Here is a 20,551-nt window from a genome sequence, read left to right as displayed (position 1 = left end):
CCTGGACACGGGCCCACCCCAGGTCTAACCTCAGGAATAGATGCACGTAGTCGGGAGCAGCACCACCCTCAGACGGGAAGCAAGCTCTGAGGTTGCATGGCTCTTCCCGGGTGGCCAGAAGTTAAGCGGCAGTGCCAGGAGCCACCCTGGCCGGTGGCTCACAGCCACATCCAACACATCGGGGCAGCGCCATAGGGTCAGCGGAAAGGATGGGCTCTGCCCCCAGGCTGGACAGCAGACTGCCCGCTGCCAACACGGTGCTGAGTCCCTCCGTGTCCAGAACAGTCACTTGGCAACTGTTGGCTCATTCCTCCCATTTTACTTTTTTTTACTAATTACTGTTTTACTAATTAAGGAGATGTTCTGAATAAAAGTGAATTAGAATCATGATTGGGAGGTAATGTAATGAATCTACCCCCCCAAGGCCTGACTTTCTTTGCATTCAGAAAACGACTCAAAGTTACAGCAAGCCTGCATTCTCTCCCTGGGTATTCCTTGTAAGAAACTCCTCAAATCTCAGGAGTTGTCTTTATTTTATAAAGAACCCCTGACTTGTTCTTTATTGTCATATTTGGGGTGAAGAAGTGTCTTTTCTGGGGCTTTCTAGGTGGCGATAGTCGTAAAGAACCCACCTGCCAACGCAGGAGACATAAGAGATGGGGCTCTGATCCCTGAGTCGAGAAGTTCCCCTGAAGGAGGGCAGGGCAACCCACTCCAGTTTTCTTGCCTGGAGAATCCCATGGACAGAGGAGCCTGGCGGGCTACAGTCCATGGGGTCGCAAAGAGTCAGACACGACTGAGCAACTTAGCATGCACACGGTGTATTTTCTAGGTGAAAGAATTTTTAGCTTTATTTTTGTTTCAAGTGTTTTTGTCCATCTGTCTTATGTGTTTCAGAGGAAGGAAGCCAAATCGCCATGTAACTTGGTAAAGTATTTCTGTGATCAGGTGGCCTCTCGAGCAAGTTCAGCACGTCAGAATGACTGGAGCTAAGCTGCTGTCATCGTTGGTTAGGATAGTGTTCATGGTTGATTCCTCGCTGTGCGCTGGTGTATAATAATTTCCTCCTGTGTTTTCCTTGCTAAGACCTTGCACGCAGCCTGTGCTGTTTGGCCAGCACTGGCTCCCAGTACCAGGCTGCATGTGGGGTCTTAGCTCCTGGACCAAGGATCAAACCCACACCACCTGCATTGTAAAGCAAAGTCTTAACCACTCGATCACCAGGGAAGTCCCAACAATAGGTCGTAATTACCTTCTCTTGTGCAGTGTCCAGCACTGGGTCAGCGCTCAGCAAACGTTGGTTTGGATGAATACTAAAATCCACAAAAGGAAAGTCTCCAGCTACCCTTACACTCTAAACCCATCAACTTTTAAAATTCTTTGTCTCCTTGCATTCTTTACCCATCTGCAGATGGTATTTTTGAATAGGTATTGCCTTATACATACACTTTTCTTACAGTTTCATACATGGTACTTTTTATACCCTGTTATCTTCATCATTATCTTCTTAGGGTTGTACAGTATCCCATAAATTAGGCACATTGTTTTGTTTGATTATATGCTCTTGGGGAAATCATTTTTCTTTCTATGTTTTCATAGTTTGGAGGGGGACTGCTTGAAGATTTTATCATGTAAAGTTGTTACTGTTCAGTCACTAAGTCATGTCTGACCCTTTGTGACCCTATAAACTGCAGCACACCGGGCTTCCTTTTTCTTCACTATCTCCCAGAGTTTGCTTAAATCATGTCCATTGAGTCAGTGATGCTATCCAACCATCTCATCCTCTGCTGCCCCCTTCTCCCCTTGCCCTCAATCTTTCCCAGCATCAGGGGCTTTTCCAGTGAGTTGCCTCTTTGCATCAGGTGACCAAACGATTGGAGCTTCAGCTTCAGCATCAGTCCGTCCAATGAATATTCAGGGTTGATTTCCTTTAGGATTGTGTTTCTTCTTTTATTTATTTAGTTTGGTTTTGACTTATTTGTTTTAGATTAATTCCTCAGTATCTTCTCTAAAAATGGAATTATGGGGGAAAGGAAATCATGGGATCTCGGGTTTGTTGCATGTTGCTAGACAGATTCCACCCAAATTGAGCAGATTTGCAATGGGGCCAACCAGGTATGTCCACATAAACCCAGCAGCCCTTCCCTGCGGTTAGCATTGGTTTACGTTGGTGATTTTGCTGTGCATTAATCCACAATAAGGCTGATGGTCTTTCAGTTTTCTTACTATAACCTATTGATGTCTCTCCTATAACCATCGTTTCATTCCTTTCTGCTACTGATAACATGGAGACGTTTTAAGAATATCTTGTTCTTTCTGCCTCCTTTTGTCATTCTCGAGCTTCCCTAAAGGGCTTCCCTTAACTCAAGTTGCCTCATCGATTCTCAGAATAGCTTGTGGACAGCCAAACTGAGCTTTTCTCTGCATTGCTATACACCTGTTCCAACAGAATTTATTGAGTGAGTCCTTTCTGCATCCTTATGTTGCCCTGGTTTACATCATATTAAGATCTTATAACAACTTAAATGTATTTTTGGAATTCCTTTTCCACTTGTTCCATTTTTCTAGTTTAAGATTGGCACCAAGTAGTTTTATTGATTTTGTGGTTTTATAGTATTGTTTGTAAAACTGGAAGAATGAGAAGCCCACTTTACGCTTTCCCCTCCAACATATTTCTTCTTGATTTAGTAACTCTTTGGTGTGTACAGGCACCAAATCCTTACCTTTTTTATAGTAGGAACAATCAAGTGTCCCTTATTACATCGCCTTGCAATTTAAAATAAAACTGTGTCCGTGAATTTCTGCGTGGAACTCAGTTCTTGTCATCAGGTCATTTTTAGAACAGAACATTTTCAGATGGTTTTCTATAGGCTATTGGATACTTTTTTAAAAAATAAAATTTAACTTATGAAACATATCCTTACCTACTTGGAGTCAGAATTGGAAGTTCTAAGTGAAGGTCTATAAAGTCAGACCTGGGATATACACAGGTCTGTATCTAAGTTTCAGCATAATTATCTGACCCAATTCAGTGCCTGGCGATATTCAGGTGAAAAGATGGATTTGAAATAGTTGCTACTTTGCACAGTTTCCGACAGGCAGCTTCTCAGTGGTTCTTTTGGTAGCAAGAACAAGAGGAACCAAATAGGGTAAAGGCGGTTCTTGGTTTTCTAAAAAGTGATGCCCATGGCAGAAGACCATGTTCAGAAAACCAGAGTCCTCGGCAAAAGAAACACCAGTTTTAATCCTCAGGCAGTTCCCATTCCGAAGTTTCCAGCAAACAGCAGCAACAGCCAGCTCCTTTTCTGTGTCTGTGGTACTTTCTGTTCCCATTGCTATGACAACTAGGGGAGAAAAACTGTGTTCAGGGACCTCTGGATTCTAGCTCCAGAAAGAGGTTCAGCATGTTTGTTCAAAGAGCGAAAGAGAGCTGTTTCTTTGTACATAGAAGAGAAAAAAATAATCCTTGTGATTCAAGAGAGAAGCGGGTGGAGCTATCCTTTTCCACTCTTTCACATAAATTATAAGTCTTGACTGCAGCCACCACACCTTTTAAGAAAAGGTCCAGGGCTGTGAAACCTTGTACCACACTGACACCCTACCCTAGTTGACGGGCGGCGAAAGGACAAAAGGAAGGAAGTTTCCCTTTTAAATCCCCAGGAATTTTTTGATGAGATAATATTACAGACTGAAATGTCTCTCCTCCTATTCGTTCCGTGTTTGGCTCCAGTGTAACAGTAACCCACTTAGAAGCAGGCGGCCCTTTTGAAGTTATTTTAAACTTGCAGCAGAGTGTGGAGATATTGTAACCTTGGATAAGAGCTCGACCAGCCCCGGTTTCAGTTTTGCCCTTTCAGACGTGTGGAAAGCGCCCTGGTATATCTCAAGGATTTTGTGCTGAGAGCTTCTTAAAGAGCAGGTCTTGGTTTCAAAGCCTGGCTTGATGTCCCGTCCCCAAGGGAGCGTGGTTCTGTTTTCTCCAATTATTTAACCTTGTCTGACACAGCCTTTCGGCTTTGAAGTTCCCTCTAGTCTTTGTCCATTAAGAAAACAGTGAAACCCTGATAGCCAACCCCATCAGGCTCCGAGAAATTTGAAGAAGGTCCATCTTCATATTTCAGCATGAAGCCAGATGCTCAATTCCTGGCACCGACGGTGGCCGGGCCTCTGCCCTGCTTGTTGTTAGCCATTTGGCCCCGAGCAGCTCCTTGTGAGGAAATGCAAGTCAGTCGTTCAGCACCCCTTCTGGAGGTTAATAGGCTCTGTCTGTGTCTGGGAGAAAACAAGGGCCCCTTAGAACAACCAACCAGCCTGTTGCGTCTGCCACCTCTGCAACACCCAAGTCCTCGTCACTCCCTGGTGCCAGCCAGAAGTTATTTTGGGCTGCGGGTCCTCTCTGCACCGTTCTCCCCAAGGCCTCCCTGGGCCATGTTCCCGCCATCGCCAACCCTGGGCCTGGGGGCTCCCGAGAGCCGTCCCAGAGGGCCCTCCTCCAAGGCCACGATCCTGTGCAGGTTGCCTGCGGGGTCTCTCTTTGGCCCAATGGAACACTTCCCTGCAGGACCCAGAGAATCTGCTGGAACACCTGGAGGAAAGGACTTCTGTCCAGCAGTGCCTGCAAAGATCTTAACCAAACTGAAGCACATATATGTTTATAACAGGCAAAGTGTACTTCATGGCTTTTAATAAAAAGAGGCTTCCTCCGGGGCACCTGTTGCCATTCCTGATTGCTCTTCTCAGAGGGAACTATTTTCAGTTATTTAGTGGTTTCTTCTACTGTTCACATCTAGGAGTATTTCTAAGTTTCTGTCAATAATTTCTAAATAGCGTGCTTATACTGGCTCATATTTTAGCCCATTTATACGTTTTTTGACTTCCTCCTATGGAAGATGGAGATTTTGTTCTCTTAACCCGCCTCATCCCTTCCCTGGTGCCAACCTTCCCGCCTCCCCCCGCCACACACACACATTTCCCATCTCTGCATTTTCCCAGTGTAGCCACATGACAGTTAATGTCTAGATCGGGATTTACATTTTATGGCCATCACTATTGCCAAGCAGGTCCTACGTGCCATGCCCTGCTGTGGTTTACAATTCTGGCGTTGACGTTTTGGTTTTTTTCTGGAGTTAATAATTGTCCCCTCTGCCTCCATTGCTTTAGTTTGCTGTATAATTATCACATTTCATCCTCCTGTTCAGAACTATAACAGGTCTGCCCAGTACTGCCAGACCCCCTGGGTGATGACCCAGGCTGCTGCTGCTGTTTGCAGTGCTCATCCTTCTGGCCCCATCTGGGCTGCTCGCCCGGCCGGCCGGTGGCATAGCTGTCATCCTGGGGTTTCCCTCTATTTTTCTTCTCTGTTGGGTTCCCTGTGCCCTCGATCCAATGCCTGCCTCTTCCTCGCTTTATTCCCTCGTCTTATCAGAGGTGACAGCAGCTTCTGAGGTCAGACCAGGGCAGGAGAATTTTAAATTTTGCTTTTTTTTTTTTTAGGGAAGGGATCCTCTATTCCTCTTCCCCCTCCACCACCCTGATAAAGTCCTGTTGTGGACCTGCCCCAGGGACGGGAGGCAGCATTGTGTTCCCCGCACTTTGAGAGTGCTGTCCGCCCTTGCCAGCCTGGCTGTGGTGACCAAGAAGGAGCAGCTTTTGCTCCTGTGCCATTGCCAGGAAATCCTGAGGTCGCCAGTAAAGTCCTAGGAATGTGTTGGTGACTTGGGGATCAATGGCTGTAAGAGCCATCTCTACTAAAAGTTCATGCAGTAGTTTGCTGAAATTCTGACCTGTTTTGTCCTGGTCCCTTGCCTAGGCAAGCCGAGACCCAAATGGCTTCCCCAAGCAGAGCTGAGGCGTGTTAGCAGGCTCTTCACCCAGCGGTCATTTATTGAGCACCTTTTGGGTGCAAGGCTGTGGGTGGGGTGAAAGGGGACCTCTGAGAAGACTTCTAGAAGCAGGTGCCCATCCCCGTGGAGGCGGTGAAGGAACTGTGGCAAGCACCGTGTAAAGCATTTGGGAACACGGGTGGAAACCACTAGCTGTACTGGCGCATTCAAGAAAGCTCCATGGGAGGGCGGACCTTGACACTGGTCTTTAAGGGCAGAGGATTCTAGGCAGAAGTGTGACTTGCAAGCAAGCATGACATGTCTAGAGAAAGTGAAGGAGAGGACTTTCCCACTGATGGAGCGTCTGCTGTGCAACTATGATGATGTGTTTTATCTCACTGAATCCTCACAGCACCCTGTTGAGGCAGATGCTGCTGTTCCCATTTTACAGATGATAAAATAGAGGTTTACAGAAATTGAGTCGTCTGCCCAAGGAAGATGTGCCTCGTAAAAGGCAGTTTTCAAAACGTGGTTACATGATTCCAAAGCTCGCATCCTCTCCACCCCCCAAACACCCCTCGGAACAAAATCAGGAGGAAAACAGCAAGAGGCACAACTTCTTCTTTCTAAAAAAAAAAAAAATTCTATTATTTATCTGCACTGGATTTTAGTTGTGGCACTCAGGATCTTCAATTTTTGTTGTGGCCTTTGGGATCTAGTTTTCCAACCAGGGATTCAGCCTGGGCCCCCTCCATTGAGAGTGCAGAGTCTTAGCCACTGGACCACCTGGGAAGTCTCTAGACACAGCTTCTTAATGTCAAGCCTCACGATAGAGGACCAGCTGGGAATTTGCCTTCAGTTGACTTAAGCAAGAATGTTGACATCACAAAGTTATTCTGAGAGCACAAGACCAGAGTTTCAGCACAAGATAGATCTGTTAAATCCTCACACTTTCGGGTAGCTTGTGGATTATTGGCAGTGTTCTTCTGTGGACCTGCCCGGGAGTTTTCCTGATCTCTCATCGTTTCAGGCTGTCCTTCCTCTCCTTCAGTATTCTGTCTCCAGTGAGTTTTTGTCAAGCTCTGTTCTAGGTTTGAGTCTACTTGGTTTTTTTCCTTATGCTTTCGTTAGCTTTGGATTGGCCAGAAAGTTAGTTTGGGTTTGCTCATAAGATGTTACAGAGCCCATAACGTGGAGCCCTTGGTAAAAGAGGACCCCAGGTTGTGAATGTTTGGAGACCTAGGGTGGCAGGCACTTCTGGAAGCTGATGTCGTCATCAGGGCTGAGCTGAGAAAGACCCAGTTGGACAGTATCTGGCAGGTGGTTGGAAGAGACCAGTCACACCTGAGTTGTGGCTGAGATTGCGTTCTCAGGCCGGGTAGTTCAGTCCTCTGGAGATTTGAACTAGAGAAGGAACTCTAAGGAACTCGGCAGAGAAGGAACTCCGGAGAGGAGCCCGGAAGTCAGTGGAGACAGCGAGGTTGGTTTTGGATGCACTGAGATGAAATCTTGGGGGCCCTTTCACCCTCCCCAGGGAAAACAAACCACCCTCACCAACCCATGACACCCGCCAGCGCTTTACAGAAATTCCTTTTGGTTTTTAAGTCTTGATCCCTGTTCAGAAGTCAACACCCTTGACAGGGCTGACACTTTGAGTTGCTCACGGTCACCCCAGCGATGGTCTGAAAGGGAGTCTCGGGGGAAAGTGGGAGGGCGTGGCCGCTGAGAAGGGGAGGGCCCGCCGGGGGGCACAGGCCAGGGCTTCAGGAGGACCTCAGTGTGTGTGAGGCGTGTGCAGTGGGGCTTTCTGTGAGCTCTGGGCACCCTCTCGCTGCCCTTCCCATGCCTGCGTGTCCTGCTCCATAGCTCGAGCCTCTGCCCAGTGTGCCAAAGGGCCCCATCTTTTCCTCCTGCTCCTGCTGCTCTGGTTTCCCGGTACCGCCCTCCCAGGTCCCCTCTTCCTCCCTCTGTCCCTCCATCTCCTCCCCCTCAAAGCCCTTGCTGTTGGCATCATGCGTGTCAGCGTCAGGCTTGAGTCACGTCTGCTTTAAGTTGGCTTCTTCACACATGTACCTGTTCGGTCCCTGACCCAGCATCTCTCAGGATGTGCCCCATGAGAAAGGGTGAGCCTCGTAAGCTCAGCATGGGCTGACCGTCAAAGTGTAGGGAATGCTGGTTTCAGCAAAAGTTAAAACCCTTTTTTTAAACCTCAGGCCCCTGCAGCGCTTTAATGTCCTGATGTAGATCCCGAATTCGCATGCCCTGCTGCTCTGCCTTCCTTGCTTGTGCGGAACTGTTGGTCATCGGTCATCGGGTGGGGCTAGGACTCTGAGGACAGGGTCTCCTGAAGGGACACGGGGCTGGCTTAGGCTCCGGAGGAGTGGAAATCACTGTCGTCCTACACTGTGGATCCCCGTGTTGACTGAGGACAGTAGTTTCTGAGTAAACTCTTGGGACACTAAAAAAAAAAAATCTTTTGACATTTATTTAATTATTTGGCTGCACCAAGTCCTAGTTGTGGCATGCAGGACCTAGTTCCCTGACTAGGGATTGAACCTTGGGCCCCCGCATTGGGAGCTCAGAGTCTTAGCCACTGGCACCAGGGAAGTCCCCCCAAAAGCTTTTTTATTTCAGTAAAATTGACATCAAATTTACCATTTAAGCCATTTTAAAGTATACTATTCAAAATCCCTTTGAATGTTCATAAATAACAAAATTTCTTCCCCAAGAAGAAAATTAGATAGGAATTTGGCATGTATCCTTTCTAAATTTTTTTCTGAGAATTTATATTCATAAATATATCAGTAAAAAAGACATTTAAAAATTTTTTGTGTGTCAAACTGTATATACTTTTCAATTTCATTTTGTATATCACTATGATTTGATGTGTCTGTACTAGTCTGTAGATCAGCCTCATTTCTTTAAACTGCTATGTAAGATTCAAAATCTGAATAAAGCACAACTTATGAATCCTCTTTAAAAAAAAAAGTATACAGCTCAGAGGCATTTAGTCCATTCACAGTGTTCACATTTCCATTACTATCATCTGATGCCAAAACATTTTTATCCGTAAAATGAGTGGGGGATTAGGAGAATGTTTTAGTTTCCTATTTGCTGCTGTAACAAGTTACATCAAACCAAATGGGTTAAAGCAACATAGACTTACTCTCGCATATTTCTAGAGGTCCGAAGTGAAAAAAATGGGTCGGCAGGGCTACATTCGCTCTGGAGGCTTGCGAGACAATCCTTTTCCTTGTCTTTTCTGGCTTCTGGAGGCTGGCCACCTGCTTTCCTTGGCTCCTGGCTCCCACCTCCATCTTCAAAGCACACCACTCCAACCTCTGCTTCCCCGGAAATGTCTCCCCTATTTCCACGATTTCCCCTTTTCCTCGTAAGGACCCTTGTGATTACATTGGGCTCACCCAGGTAATCCAGGACATCAAAGTTCATCACATCTCTAAGTCTCTTATGCCTTTTAAGATAACATATTCTCAGGCTCTGGAGATGAGGGCATTGATCTGTTCTGGCTAACATGGTGGGTTCTTCGGTCTCTTGTAGCTCTAACACGCCACGAACCTAAAGACATATTTCTTCCGGTTATTTAAAGAGCTCAGCACCGTGATACACCCCTTAACGTTGTGGTAGGTTAGGTTTATCCTCGAGGACCTCCTTTTCTCGGATGGTTATCAGGGATTCTTCTGATACCGGACTCAACACTAAGAACTCTGAGCACAAACAGCAGTATCATTCTGTGTTCAGGCTTCCACCAACGTCGCTTTTCCTGGTAAAAATTTGGCCAGCTCTTCTGCCTATGTTTGATTTTGTGCTTTGTCAAATTTTGGAAAAAAACTCAAAAGAATGTCACCTGTCTCCCAGTAACCAGGAGTGGCCTTTAAACGGCCTGTTAATTTTACCGCCAGTGCTGCCCCATGTCTAGTGGTCTCTCCATAAATTCCTCACTGTGTTTCCAAGTCCTCTTGCATCAGCTGAAGTAGATGTGTTGTTAAGGTCTGGAAGCCAGATAGTCTGGGATGCTGCCACTGAACGTCATGGTATTTCACAGCGATTTAGACCGGCCCTTACGTGGGAGTTAAGCTGTTTCTCTTTTCCTGCTTCCCATCAGGTGACGTCCGCCTTGGGTGACCGCTCCTTACAGAGCAGTGAGACAGCGTCCATACAGTCTATTTGTAATGGTCCTACCGTGTTCTGCCCAGGGGTTCGGCTCACTGTGCTGCAGTAGAATCCCCCGAGGGGATTCCCACTCCCCATATGATTTTCAGTTTTGAGGTTGCTTTTGACTGTGGCATCTGAGACGGGCACCGTGGGAGTCCTGCAGGTCTGCAGCCTGCCCACTGAAGCTTTCTCCCCGCCTGTTTCCTAGATGCACCCCCTGGGCCTGTGTAATAACAATGATGAAGAGGACCTGTACGAGTACGGCTGGGTAGGAGTGGTGAAACTGGAACAGCCGGAGCTGGACCCGAAACCATGCCTCACTGTCCTCGGCAAGGTAAGCCCCAGGCCCTCCTCCCACTTGCCCCGGTTCTGACCGGTGTTCTCCACGCCCTCAAATAGCTGGGTACGGAAGAGAGCCCCTGTTGGCACAGCGCCCTTTCCTGGTTGAAGTCGTGTGTTGGGGCAGCCCCCCCTAGGGTGGTCAGAGGCTTGGACACTGGTGGCAGCTGCAGCCTCAGAGTGGCCTCTACCCTTGTCCACCTTGTGGACAGGTCTCTCACCCTCAGGGATTCCCAGTTTCTTATCAGAAAACTGGGTTGATCATAGAGATTCACAATCTTTATCTTACACCCTGGGGGCCAGATATTTCAGAATGCTGAGATTTTGGGGGATTTAGAAAGGTGCTCAGGTGCACATATTTTGTATTAAGAAGATGTGGGGCCACCCTCAGTAACCAAACACATGCAGGGCTGTGTAGCCACCTGCACGGATATTCACGTTTAGTGGGACGACTGGAATCTAAGCCCGGTGTTAGTTCAGGGCCCTGAGGTTTTGCTGCCAACTGAGTTATGGAAAAACCTGGGGGTTGTGGAGCTTTTTTGGTTTCAGAATGGCAGACAGCAATTACGGTCCTGTCTTAGAACTTACCTCACAGGATGGTCAGGAGATGAGAGACAAACGTGTAGCAGAGAGAGTGCTCCAGAAATGTCTGCTGCCATCGACTGTTTCCTTCTTCCACTTAGAAATACTATAAAAAAAAAACCAAATGCGACTCTTAGGGTCAGCATTACCTCTGGTTGCAGTATGAGATAAAAGGTAGAGATCCATTTACTTTGGAAAACCGTCTATCCGTGATCTTAAAATACAACAGATGACATCTTGTTTTAAACTGGATCATTTTGGTAAAGAGAAGAAAGGTTTGGAGAAAGCTACTAGGATTTTGGTTGGAGGAACGGTAGTACAGCCTAAGGATAAGTGTTATTGCTTGGATGTTTTTTTATCTTCTTAGAAGCAGCTGTTCCAGGTATCACGGGAGAGAACTGGAGGGGGCGGAGGGGGTGGAAACAGTCCTGGTTCTGACCTCCTGAGGAGATTCGGGCCAGAGCGGAGTGGTTCTGATACAGGGCACTTGAGAGAGAGCCTTTTCCAACACTTGAAAATGTCCCAGGGGACTTGCCTGGTGGTCCAGGGGCTAAGACTCCACGCTCCCAATGCAGCAGGCCCGGGTTCGATCCCTGGTCAGGGAACCAGACCCCACATGCCACAACCAAGAGTTTGCATGCTGCCGCTTAAGATCCCGCATGCTGCAACTAAAGACCCGGCCCAGCCAAATAAGTAGCTAAATACTAAAAAGAAAGAAAGAAAGAAAATGTCCCCGTCAGTGTCTCCTTGAAGACTTTTGGCCCAGGAGACCCTCATGGATCTGTGATGTTTGTGTCCCACCTGTCTTCTGGGTAGCTTCCAACCACTTGTCAAGTTTCCCTGCCTTCTTCTTTAATTATTTGTTTTTGGCTGTGCTGAGTCTTCATTGCCGCGAGGGCTTTTCCCTCGTTGCAGTGCACGGGCTTCTCATGACGGTGGCTTCTCCTGTTCCGAAGCACGAGCCCTAGGGCACACGGGCTTAGTTGCTCTGAGACACGTGGGATCTTCCCAGATCAGGGATCGAACCCGTGTCTCCTGCATTGGCAGGGGGATTGTTTACCACTGAGCCACCAGGGAACACGCCCCGCTCGCCCCCCAGCCACCCTTTTATAGAAGAAGAAGAAGGAAAAACAAAAAAAAACCCACAGGGACTATTGCCTGTTTGGTTTACAATTCACGAAGTCGATTCGATGTGTTTTAGGCGGCCCAGGACCCCATCCTTCATCGTTTAAATAGGCGGCCACACTGCCTGATGATGCTTGGAGAGCAGCGACCCCCTTGAGAACATGTTAGTGTTTTCCTGGGAGAAATGCCAGCCACATCCAAAGCTTGGGCACAGTGCTCTCCTTGTAGGTAATGCGCCCCTAATAGAATATTTTTCTACGTACTGAAGCTGCTGCTCCACAGGGCTCAGCGGCTCGGCCGAGTTTGCTCTGCCCCAGTCCGGTGGGCCTCCACCCGCGCGCGTGTGTCATGTCTGTAAATGGGCTAGAACGGGGCCCCCTTGGGCCCCACCCGCCATGGTCCCCTGTGGCCCGAGCGGTGTTGAAGTCACTCCAAGAACCCAGCTGCTGCTCCCCTACCTGGAACAGCCATGGAGTGGGTGTGACTTGAGTCATGTATGGCTTGGCCTGCTGGCCCGTGAATCCAGAGGGAATAAAAACCCTTGACGTATACTGCACCGTTAAGTATCTGTCGTGTTTATTCCTTCACCAAGTATTTATTGAATGCAGGACCTCCGCACGAGATTCCGCCTGCTTGCAAGCAGCAGGCCGCCCCCGACCCGTGGTCCCTGCCGCCATGGTTCTGTTTGGAGGGGCTGTGTGGCGACCAGGCAGTATTCACACGTGGTCAGTGACTGAAGTTTGGCTTAACACCCGCATAAAATCATGAGCAAAACTGCCAGGGCCAGACAAAGCAGGACAGTTCCGCATTTGCCTAGAACTGGGTTGACTGAGGAGGTACCCCGAGTCAGGCCTCTCTCCCCCCATCCCTCACCCCTGCCCTCTCACCTTCTTCTTCAGTGTCGTTTTTTTTTTTCCGGCTTCACTTTTATTTACTTTGCCAGCTGCCGCCCTTTCTTTCTTCCCGAGCCCCCAAGCAAGCGCAGTGGCAAGAGGGGGACGCGGGGTGAGCAGGGTGGTCCTCACGGCGGGCCCGCCCCACCGCGGATGCTCGGTGTGGTTTTCTGTACTCAGGCGTGTTCCCCTCTGCTCTCAGCGGCGAGGGCAAGAAGGAGGTGGGCAGCCAGGAGGTTCACAAAAGGAAGAAGCGGCAGCCAAGTCCCCGTGGGGGTGCGGGTGGGCCCCCTCCTCCTCCTGTGGATGTTGAGACTTGTTGAAAACCATAGAAGGGAGGGTCCGCCAGCATCTGGAAGGGCCTGTACGGAAGGCGAGGGAGAGACACAGGCCCCGCTCCCTCCCCGTCACCCACCCCCTTCACCTACTCGCCCACAGAAAATGCCATGGGGCGAAATGCTGAAATACTGGAGGAATGTCCTAAATTAAAACAACGTTAAATGCCTCTCCAGGAGTTCAAATAAAGTTTCATTTTAAGAGTGAAAGACATAAACTCATCACCTGGGTTTATTACTGAGTGCTTTTGAACTCCTCAAAAAAAGGGAACACTGTAAACTCAAGAGAGAAGTGATTTACGATCCCCTCCTTATAATCTTTTGATTCTGGAGGAGGCAAAGGCAGACAGTTGGATCAGCTCGGGGCTGGGTGGGGGTGCAGAGTTGGGGTGGGGGTAAGCCTCCCTACCCCACACCTGCCCCCCAGAATGCAGCAGGCCAGGGCTCCAGGCCAGACCCTGGGCAAGTCCCTTCCGCTTCCTGGGCTTCTCTCTTCCACGTCATGTGATGAGGCTGTCCTGGGTTCCTTGCTCATCTGATATGTTGAACTTCTGTATCATATTAAAAAGCTTCCCTTGAGATTCTACCTTTCAGAGATTTCCAGTTGCAACACTAAAAGACTGGTTATGTTACCCGTGACAATCTAAGTCTTTGGAAATTAAAACAGAATAAAGTAGACATTTCTGAGCAGCTTGCTTTTGAAAGTAAGGGTCTTCAACCATCTCCAAAGTTGTAAGAGTCTGTGTCTAGGCCCCAGGCGTTTTAGCCTTTCAATTCAAGCAGTATTTATTGTATAAAGCATCCTATGGGATAGGTAAGACATCGTCCGTCCACTGCATGGACAGCCTCTTGGCAGGGAACACACCAGACCTGCTCAGTTCCAACACAGCCCGCCCGGCCCGGAGTCACCAAACACGGAAGCAGGGCAGAGCTCCGTCCCCCACACCCCACACTGGAAGGGACTCTTAGGGTTCTGAAGCACAGGATGGTCAACAGACTTGAACTTGGCTCTCGCCAGTCCTCAGGAGGACAGCAGGAAGTTAGCAAAAAGACAAGAAAAGCAGGTAGCTTAAGTCAGAGAGAACCCAGCTTTGGCTGAGTGGCTTTGGAAAGGTCCCTTCAGTTCTTGGGGCCTGTTCTCACTGGGGATCACGCCGCCCCTGTTATTGTGGCGGGAGTTCTGCAGGGAGCGAAGCACAGCGCCCGGCCCTCAGTGGACGCCCCACGAGGGTGTGACAGCAGCCCTCATGTGCTGGGTACTCGCCGAGAGTGTCCCATGCAGAGTCTCCTCCCATCGTCAGGCTGACTCTGGGGCCATGTCTAGATCCCCATCCTGTGCTGAGGACATCTCAACGTCTCCTGAGATCAGACGGCTCCCAGGGGCTGAGCCAAAATCTGCGATGAGGACTGTCCCATCGTCTCTCCAATGTTGGGGTCTTCCTCTTGCCTCCTGTTTTCTTTGCCGGTTTCTCTGGATTTAAGAATCGGATGCGCTTCAGTGGTTACTGGCCGCGTGAGGAGTGCTGGTTCTATTGAGTAGAAACCCCGCTTGAGCTGTGTTGAGCCCAAAGGGGGATCCACTCCTGAGGTTCTGAGTGTTGTCAGGGAGCCCAAGATGGGGGCTCTGTGCTCCTCTGCAGCTGCTGACTGCGGAGCTCAGTGCCAGGGCTCTTCCCCGAGTCTTCTGGGTGTCTGCTTCATTTCACCCCGACTCGCGATCTCCTGGGTGGGAAACAGCGCTCCAGTATCCCTTGGTCTGATGCATCTTGGATCAAGCGCTCCCTTTAGTCTGTCGGCTGTGATCTGGGGCTGGGAACACGCTGGGACTGCCCAGCTGTGTGTGTGTGTGTGTGTGTGTGTGTGTGTGTGTGTGTGTGTGTGTGTGTGTGTGTGTGTGTGTGTGTGTGTGTGTGTGTGTGTGTGTGTGTGTGTGTGTGTGTGTGTGTGTGTGTGTGTGTGTGTGTGTGTGCTGGGAACACGCTGGGACTGCCCAGCTGTGTGTGTGTGTGTGTGTGTGTGTGTGTGTGTGTGTGTGTGTGTGTGTGTGTGTGTGCTGGGAACACGCTGGGACTGCCCAGCTGTGTGTGTGTGTGTGTGTGTGTGTGTGTGTGTGTGTGTGTGTGTGTGTGCTGGGAACACGCTGGGACTGCCCAGCTGTGTGTGTGTGTGTGTGTGTGTGTGTGTGTGTGTGTGTGTGTGTGCTGGGAACACGCTGGGACTGCCCAGCTGTGTGTGTGTGTGTGTGTGTGTGTGTGTGTGTGTGTGTGCTGGGAACACGCTGGGACTGCCCAGCTGTGTGTGTGTGTGTGTGTGTGTGTGTGTGTGTGTGTGTGTGTGTGTGTGTGTGTGTGTGTGTGTGTGCTGGGAACACGCTGGGACTGCCCAGCTGTGTGTGTGTGTGTGTGTGTGTGTGTGTGTGTGTGTGTGTGTGTGTGTGTGTGTGCTGGGAACACGCTGGGACTGCCCAGCTGTGTGTGTGTGTGTGTGTGTGTGTGTGTGTGTGTGTGTGTGTGTGTGTGTGTGTGTGCTGGGAACACGCTGGGACTGCCCAGCTGTGTGTGTGTGTGTGTGTGTGTGTGTGTGTGTGTGTGTGTGTGTGTGTGCTGGGAACACGCTGGGACTGCCCAGCTGTGTGTGTGTGTGTGTGTGTGTGTGTGTGTGTGTGTGTGTGTGTGTGTGTGCTGGGAACACGCTGGGACTGCCCAGCTGTGTGTGTGTGTGTGTGTGTGTGTGTGTGTGTGTGTGCTGGGAACACGCTGGGACTGCCCAGCTGTGTGTGTGTGTGTGTGTGTGTGCTGGGAACACGCTGGGACTGCCCAGCTGTGTGTGTGTGTGTGTGTGTGTGTGTGTGTGTGTGTGTGTGTGTGTGTGTGTGCTGGGAACACGCTGGGACTGCCCAGCTGTGTGTGTGTGTGTGTGAACACGCTGGGACTGCCCAGCTGTGTGTGTGTGTGTGTGTGTGTGTGAACACGCTGGGACTGCCCAGCTGTGTGTGTCTGTGTATTGGGGGTGGGGCAGGTGGAAGATGCACTTTCCAGAAGGAAGCTGGCAGGGGGCAGCGCTGGGCTACTGTCCCTCAGCAGCCCCCTCCGGCACCAGGTCACGTGTGCGCTCACAAGCTGCCGGGAGACGGCCTCAGCTTCTCCAGAGCTGGTCAGAGAGGTGCCAGTGGGAAGGGCCCGCTCTAGTTCCTGCGCCCAGAGGAGCTGCTTCATCTTGTCCTGAACCGAGGGCCCGTCCCCGGGACAGGCGGCGGTGGCTGGAAGCGAGGGGCTGGAGGGGCTGTGCGAGGGGGTGAAGCGGGTGGGGAGAACAGGAGCAGGTTCCTCGGTGGGTATTGAAAGCTGCTGGGGCAGGAAGGGGCTTTCAGATGAAGGGGTTTCATCTCCATCCCCAAGGAAGCTGGGAGCCACTGAAGGTTTGCCAGAGAGTTTGCTTGACAGGGGTGTCTAGGTCTAGGGAGAGGGTCAGTCAGGTTACTGTGCTGGCGGGTGTTTCCGGGGCTGAACAGACCCAGACACCAAGGCTTTGGGAGCTCTGATGAAGCTCTAGCCGATGATGTTGACCTCGCGTTCGCCCTCAGATCTCCCAGCTCTCCACCCAGCCTGCGGCAGCCTTCTGGCCGAGCATGCAGGCAGACGCTGCTGGGAACCACCGTCCCGTGAGACTGAGCTGCGGGAAACCCAGGGGTGAGGGGTCAGTGGAGAATGGAACCCCACATCCAGCCCTCGGAGTGTTTCTTGGTAACTTCTAGAGAACAAATCCCTTGGTGCCCAAAGCGACTGCAAGACAGAAAACAGAATCAAAGAAATTCACTGTTTTCAAGATGGTTGGGAGGAGTGGGAACACATAACAGTTAAGATTTGGTTTAGTCACCAGACTAACCTAAATTTAAAGCCCAATTCCAGCCCCCAGATCCATGTGGCCTGGCACGGTCACCAAACCCCTCTGCCCGATTCCACCTTCCGGAGACAGGAGGGACCTCAGGGGGAGAGTGTGTGTCAGGTTCAAGCACGGCCAGAGACACAAATCAACTAGCAGCTCTTGGTGCCCAAGCTCCCTTCCTTTCTCCCTCCCCTCTTCCCTTATTATCCTTCGGTTGCTTTCAGCACTCACAGTGCCTTACTTAAGCAGTCAGATCCTTAGAGACAGAAGTAGAGTGGTGGTTGCCAGGGCTGCGGGGAGGAGAGGATGAGGAATTAGCGTTTAACGGGGCCAGGGTTTCAGAGAGGAGGTGGAAGAGTTCGGAGATGAATGGGGGGTGGGGGCGGGGGTCATCGTGCCCTCTTCATCCAGGGTTCGGTCACAAGTGGGTGTCCCCTGCAACCCTGGGGGCCCTGACTCCTAGGCCAAGCCCAGCCTAGTGCCCCTGGGAATGAGATCCCTGGCTGCATCTCAAAAGCCAAGGGAAGGTGCTGGCCGACTGGAGCAGGGTCTCAGAGCAGCCGCCCCCATCACGGGCGCTGCTGGGAAGTGAGTGTGAAATGTGCCACATACCTGAGCTCAGAGCACTGTGACTACACCGCTGTTGCCACGGTATCCCCGGAAGCACCTGTGTTTGGGACACTTACCTGTGTCACACCTTCCCAGAGCATGGCACCTGGGGCCTCTTATTGCAGCGATTCTCACCTGGGGTGGGCGTGGGGGGCAGGAAAACGCGTGCATGCACACCGCTCCCTAAGGTCATCTGGCAATATCAGGAGACATGTTTGGTTTGCAGACAGAAATATCCAGGAGCGGGTGGGTGTGGGGCTGCTGCTGGCATCAAGCAAGTGGAAGCCGGGGATGCTGCTTTGCTGCTCAGCACCCCTCAATGCACAGGCCAGGCCCCCCCAACAACAAAGTACACTCTGGCCCCAGATGTTAACTAGTGTCACCGTTGAGAAGTCCCGTCTCTCTGGGACACGTGCTGTCTCCCTGAGCAGACCCTTAATTCCTACTTCTTCCTCTGCTTCTCTGCCCACTGGCCTCTGATACAAAGACAGGTCCGTGGTGTCTGGTGGCATGTTGGCCAAAGTGCGTGATCAGCGTCAGGGCACGTTTATTTCCATGTGAGGAGTGCGGGGAGCAGGGTTTGCATGGATGCGTCATGGATTCACCACCCGGGCCCCCTGCGCTCCTCTGCGCGCCTCCCTCTGGGCCGGTTCCCCTCCCTCTGTCTTCGTTTTTCCATGTCGTCCTCTGTAAAGAGCGTTGTGATGATTTAAAAAAATGACGTCTGTCAGTCCTCAGAGGGTGTGAATACTCGGCAAATATCAGTTTCCTCCCCGCTCTAAACATACTCCTGAGATGAGGTGGGTTTCTGGCTGGAGAGGAAGTTTGGAAGGCTCTTCAGATTTATTTTAAGGAGCACTTGGACACATACCTCCCATATTTGGTTAAAAAGGAAAGCAAGAAAGGAACTTAGTAAAAGAAATCAGATCAGGAAGAAAAGATTGGCATGATATGAATGGAAAAAGGAAAATCTCAGGGAATACCACTTTGCTTTTCACATCCTGTGTCTGATTTGAAAGTTGCAAACTTTTAACGTGATGCTTTTCTTCTTCACCTAAATCTTCCAGGAACCTCTTGTTTAACAGGCTATATTAAGCACAAGACTTTTTTTTTTTTTTTTTTGAGCTAGATCTGAGACATTTTCAGCTATAAAAGGCTAACCGAAACTTTTCTTTGAAATCCCCTGAAAGGCTTCAGGCAGTTTTGACAGTAGAGCGAGTGAATAAAACAAAATAATGTTTCTGGCGGTCTGAGGCTGCCGGCCACCCCCCTGGACTGGGGGAAGCCTGGCTCACAGCACTCCTCTGGCCACTGTCCCCTCCAAGTGAACCAGGCTCTCAATAGAGCAGAGGCCACAAACGAGGCTGTCCTAGGAAACTGGGGCTGGTGTGACAGGCCAGCAGGAAAGACCATCAGAAGTAGCTAATGGGGCTTCCCCGGTGGTCCAGTGGTAAAGAATCCACCTGCCGATGCAGGGGACACTGGTTCGATGCCTGGTCCAGGAAGATCCCACCTGTCTCGGGGCAACCACTGAGCCCAAGCTCTAGAGCCTGCGTGCAGCAATGAAGACCCAGTGCAGCCAAAAATAAATAAACAAATAAATAAATTTTTTAAAGTAGCTGATGACCTTGTCTACTTTTGAGAGGCTATTCTGAATTATAAATGAAGTTAGAACCTAGCACAGTAAGTCATGGGAATGTGTATAGAAACAGTCCCAAGTCAGATGACCTCCATCTCTCATACCTGGAGATCAGCCCCAAGGCTCCATCTACTTACTCTCTGTTCTCATCTCCTCTCTGCCCAGGCTGGGCAGAGAGTCCCACTGGGTGCAGACACAGAGGAGCAGGGATGCTGGCCAGATTTGTCTGCTAAGTGTGGACAGAAGCCATTTCTCTGCCTCATTGTCTTTCGAGTTCATTCCCCATACAGAAAGCACCATATCTCATCTGATAAAAGGTAGCATTCTGCTTTGGTGATCTTACTTTCCAAATCAGACTTCAGGCCCTGTAGTCTAATACGTTTTGTGCTGTTTTAAGTTTGAGGCGGTCTTAACAATTGGGATACTGAAACCCTTTTTAAATCCTGCCTCATTTTTGCTAGTTATAAAAATATTAAAGATTACCAACACATTCCAGTAGTTCTAAGCACTGCTGGATAAAATAAATTTCTAGCCTGGCTGAAAATCTGGGCTATTTTTTCTCCTCTGCCCATGGAATTCTCCAGACAAGAATACTAGAGTGAATAGCCATCCCCTTCTCCAGAGGATCTTCCCGATCCAGGAATACGAACCTGGGTCTCCTGCATTGCAGGCAGATTCTTTACTGTCCGAGCCACCAGGGAAGCTCATAAAGCACGCAGCCATCCCTATTACACTTTACCCCATTGCTGATGGGTTTTCACAAGCGTGCTGCGTGCTAAGTCACTTTTTGGTCATGTCCAACTCTGTGCGACCCTATGGACCGTAGCCCACCAGGCTCCTCTGTCCATGGGATTCTCCAGGCAAGAATACTGGAGTGGATTGCCATGCCCTTCTCCAGGGGATCTTCCCAACCCACGTCTCTTACATCTCCTGCATTGGCAGGCAGGTTCTTTACCACTAGTGCCACCTGGGAAACCCATTTCACAAGTATCAACTCTTAAATGAACCTCAGAGAAAAGAATATGGAATTTGCTAGGAACCTTTGTTATTTTGGCTCAATCTTTAGAAATCAAATTTTAAAGCGGCTAGCTTCAAAATCTTTTTTTTTAAATCTGTTTATAAACACAGTAAATTGTTTGTTTTTGGTTT

General features: G+C 49.8%; 1 protein-coding gene across 4 annotated transcripts in view; it reads left to right on the top strand.

Annotated features, from left to right (window-relative positions):
- Nucleotides 1-20,551, top strand: part of ZNRF3 (zinc and ring finger 3) — a 188,004-nt gene that overhangs the window by 115,758 nt on the left and 51,695 nt on the right. For all 4 annotated transcript variants that reach the window (XR_014069017.1, XM_081542783.1, XM_081542782.1 and 1 more), the window contains one exon: nt 10,204-10,329. Coding sequence is in view for 3 of the 4 variants with exons in the window: in XM_081542783.1 (XP_081398909.1) it covers nt 10,204-10,329 (126 nt within the window). In the remaining variant the exon portion in view is untranslated. The remainder of the gene's footprint in view (nt 1-10,203; nt 10,330-20,551) is intronic.

The sequence above is a fragment of the Giraffa tippelskirchi genome, chromosome 11 (genome assembly GCF_054371585.1).
Source record: "Giraffa tippelskirchi isolate mGirTip1 chromosome 11, T2T-mGirTip1v1.2.pri, whole genome shotgun sequence".
NCBI classification, from domain to species: Eukaryota; Metazoa; Chordata; class Mammalia; order Artiodactyla; family Giraffidae; genus Giraffa; species Giraffa tippelskirchi.
This window is presented reverse-complemented; position numbering and strand designations above follow the sequence as displayed.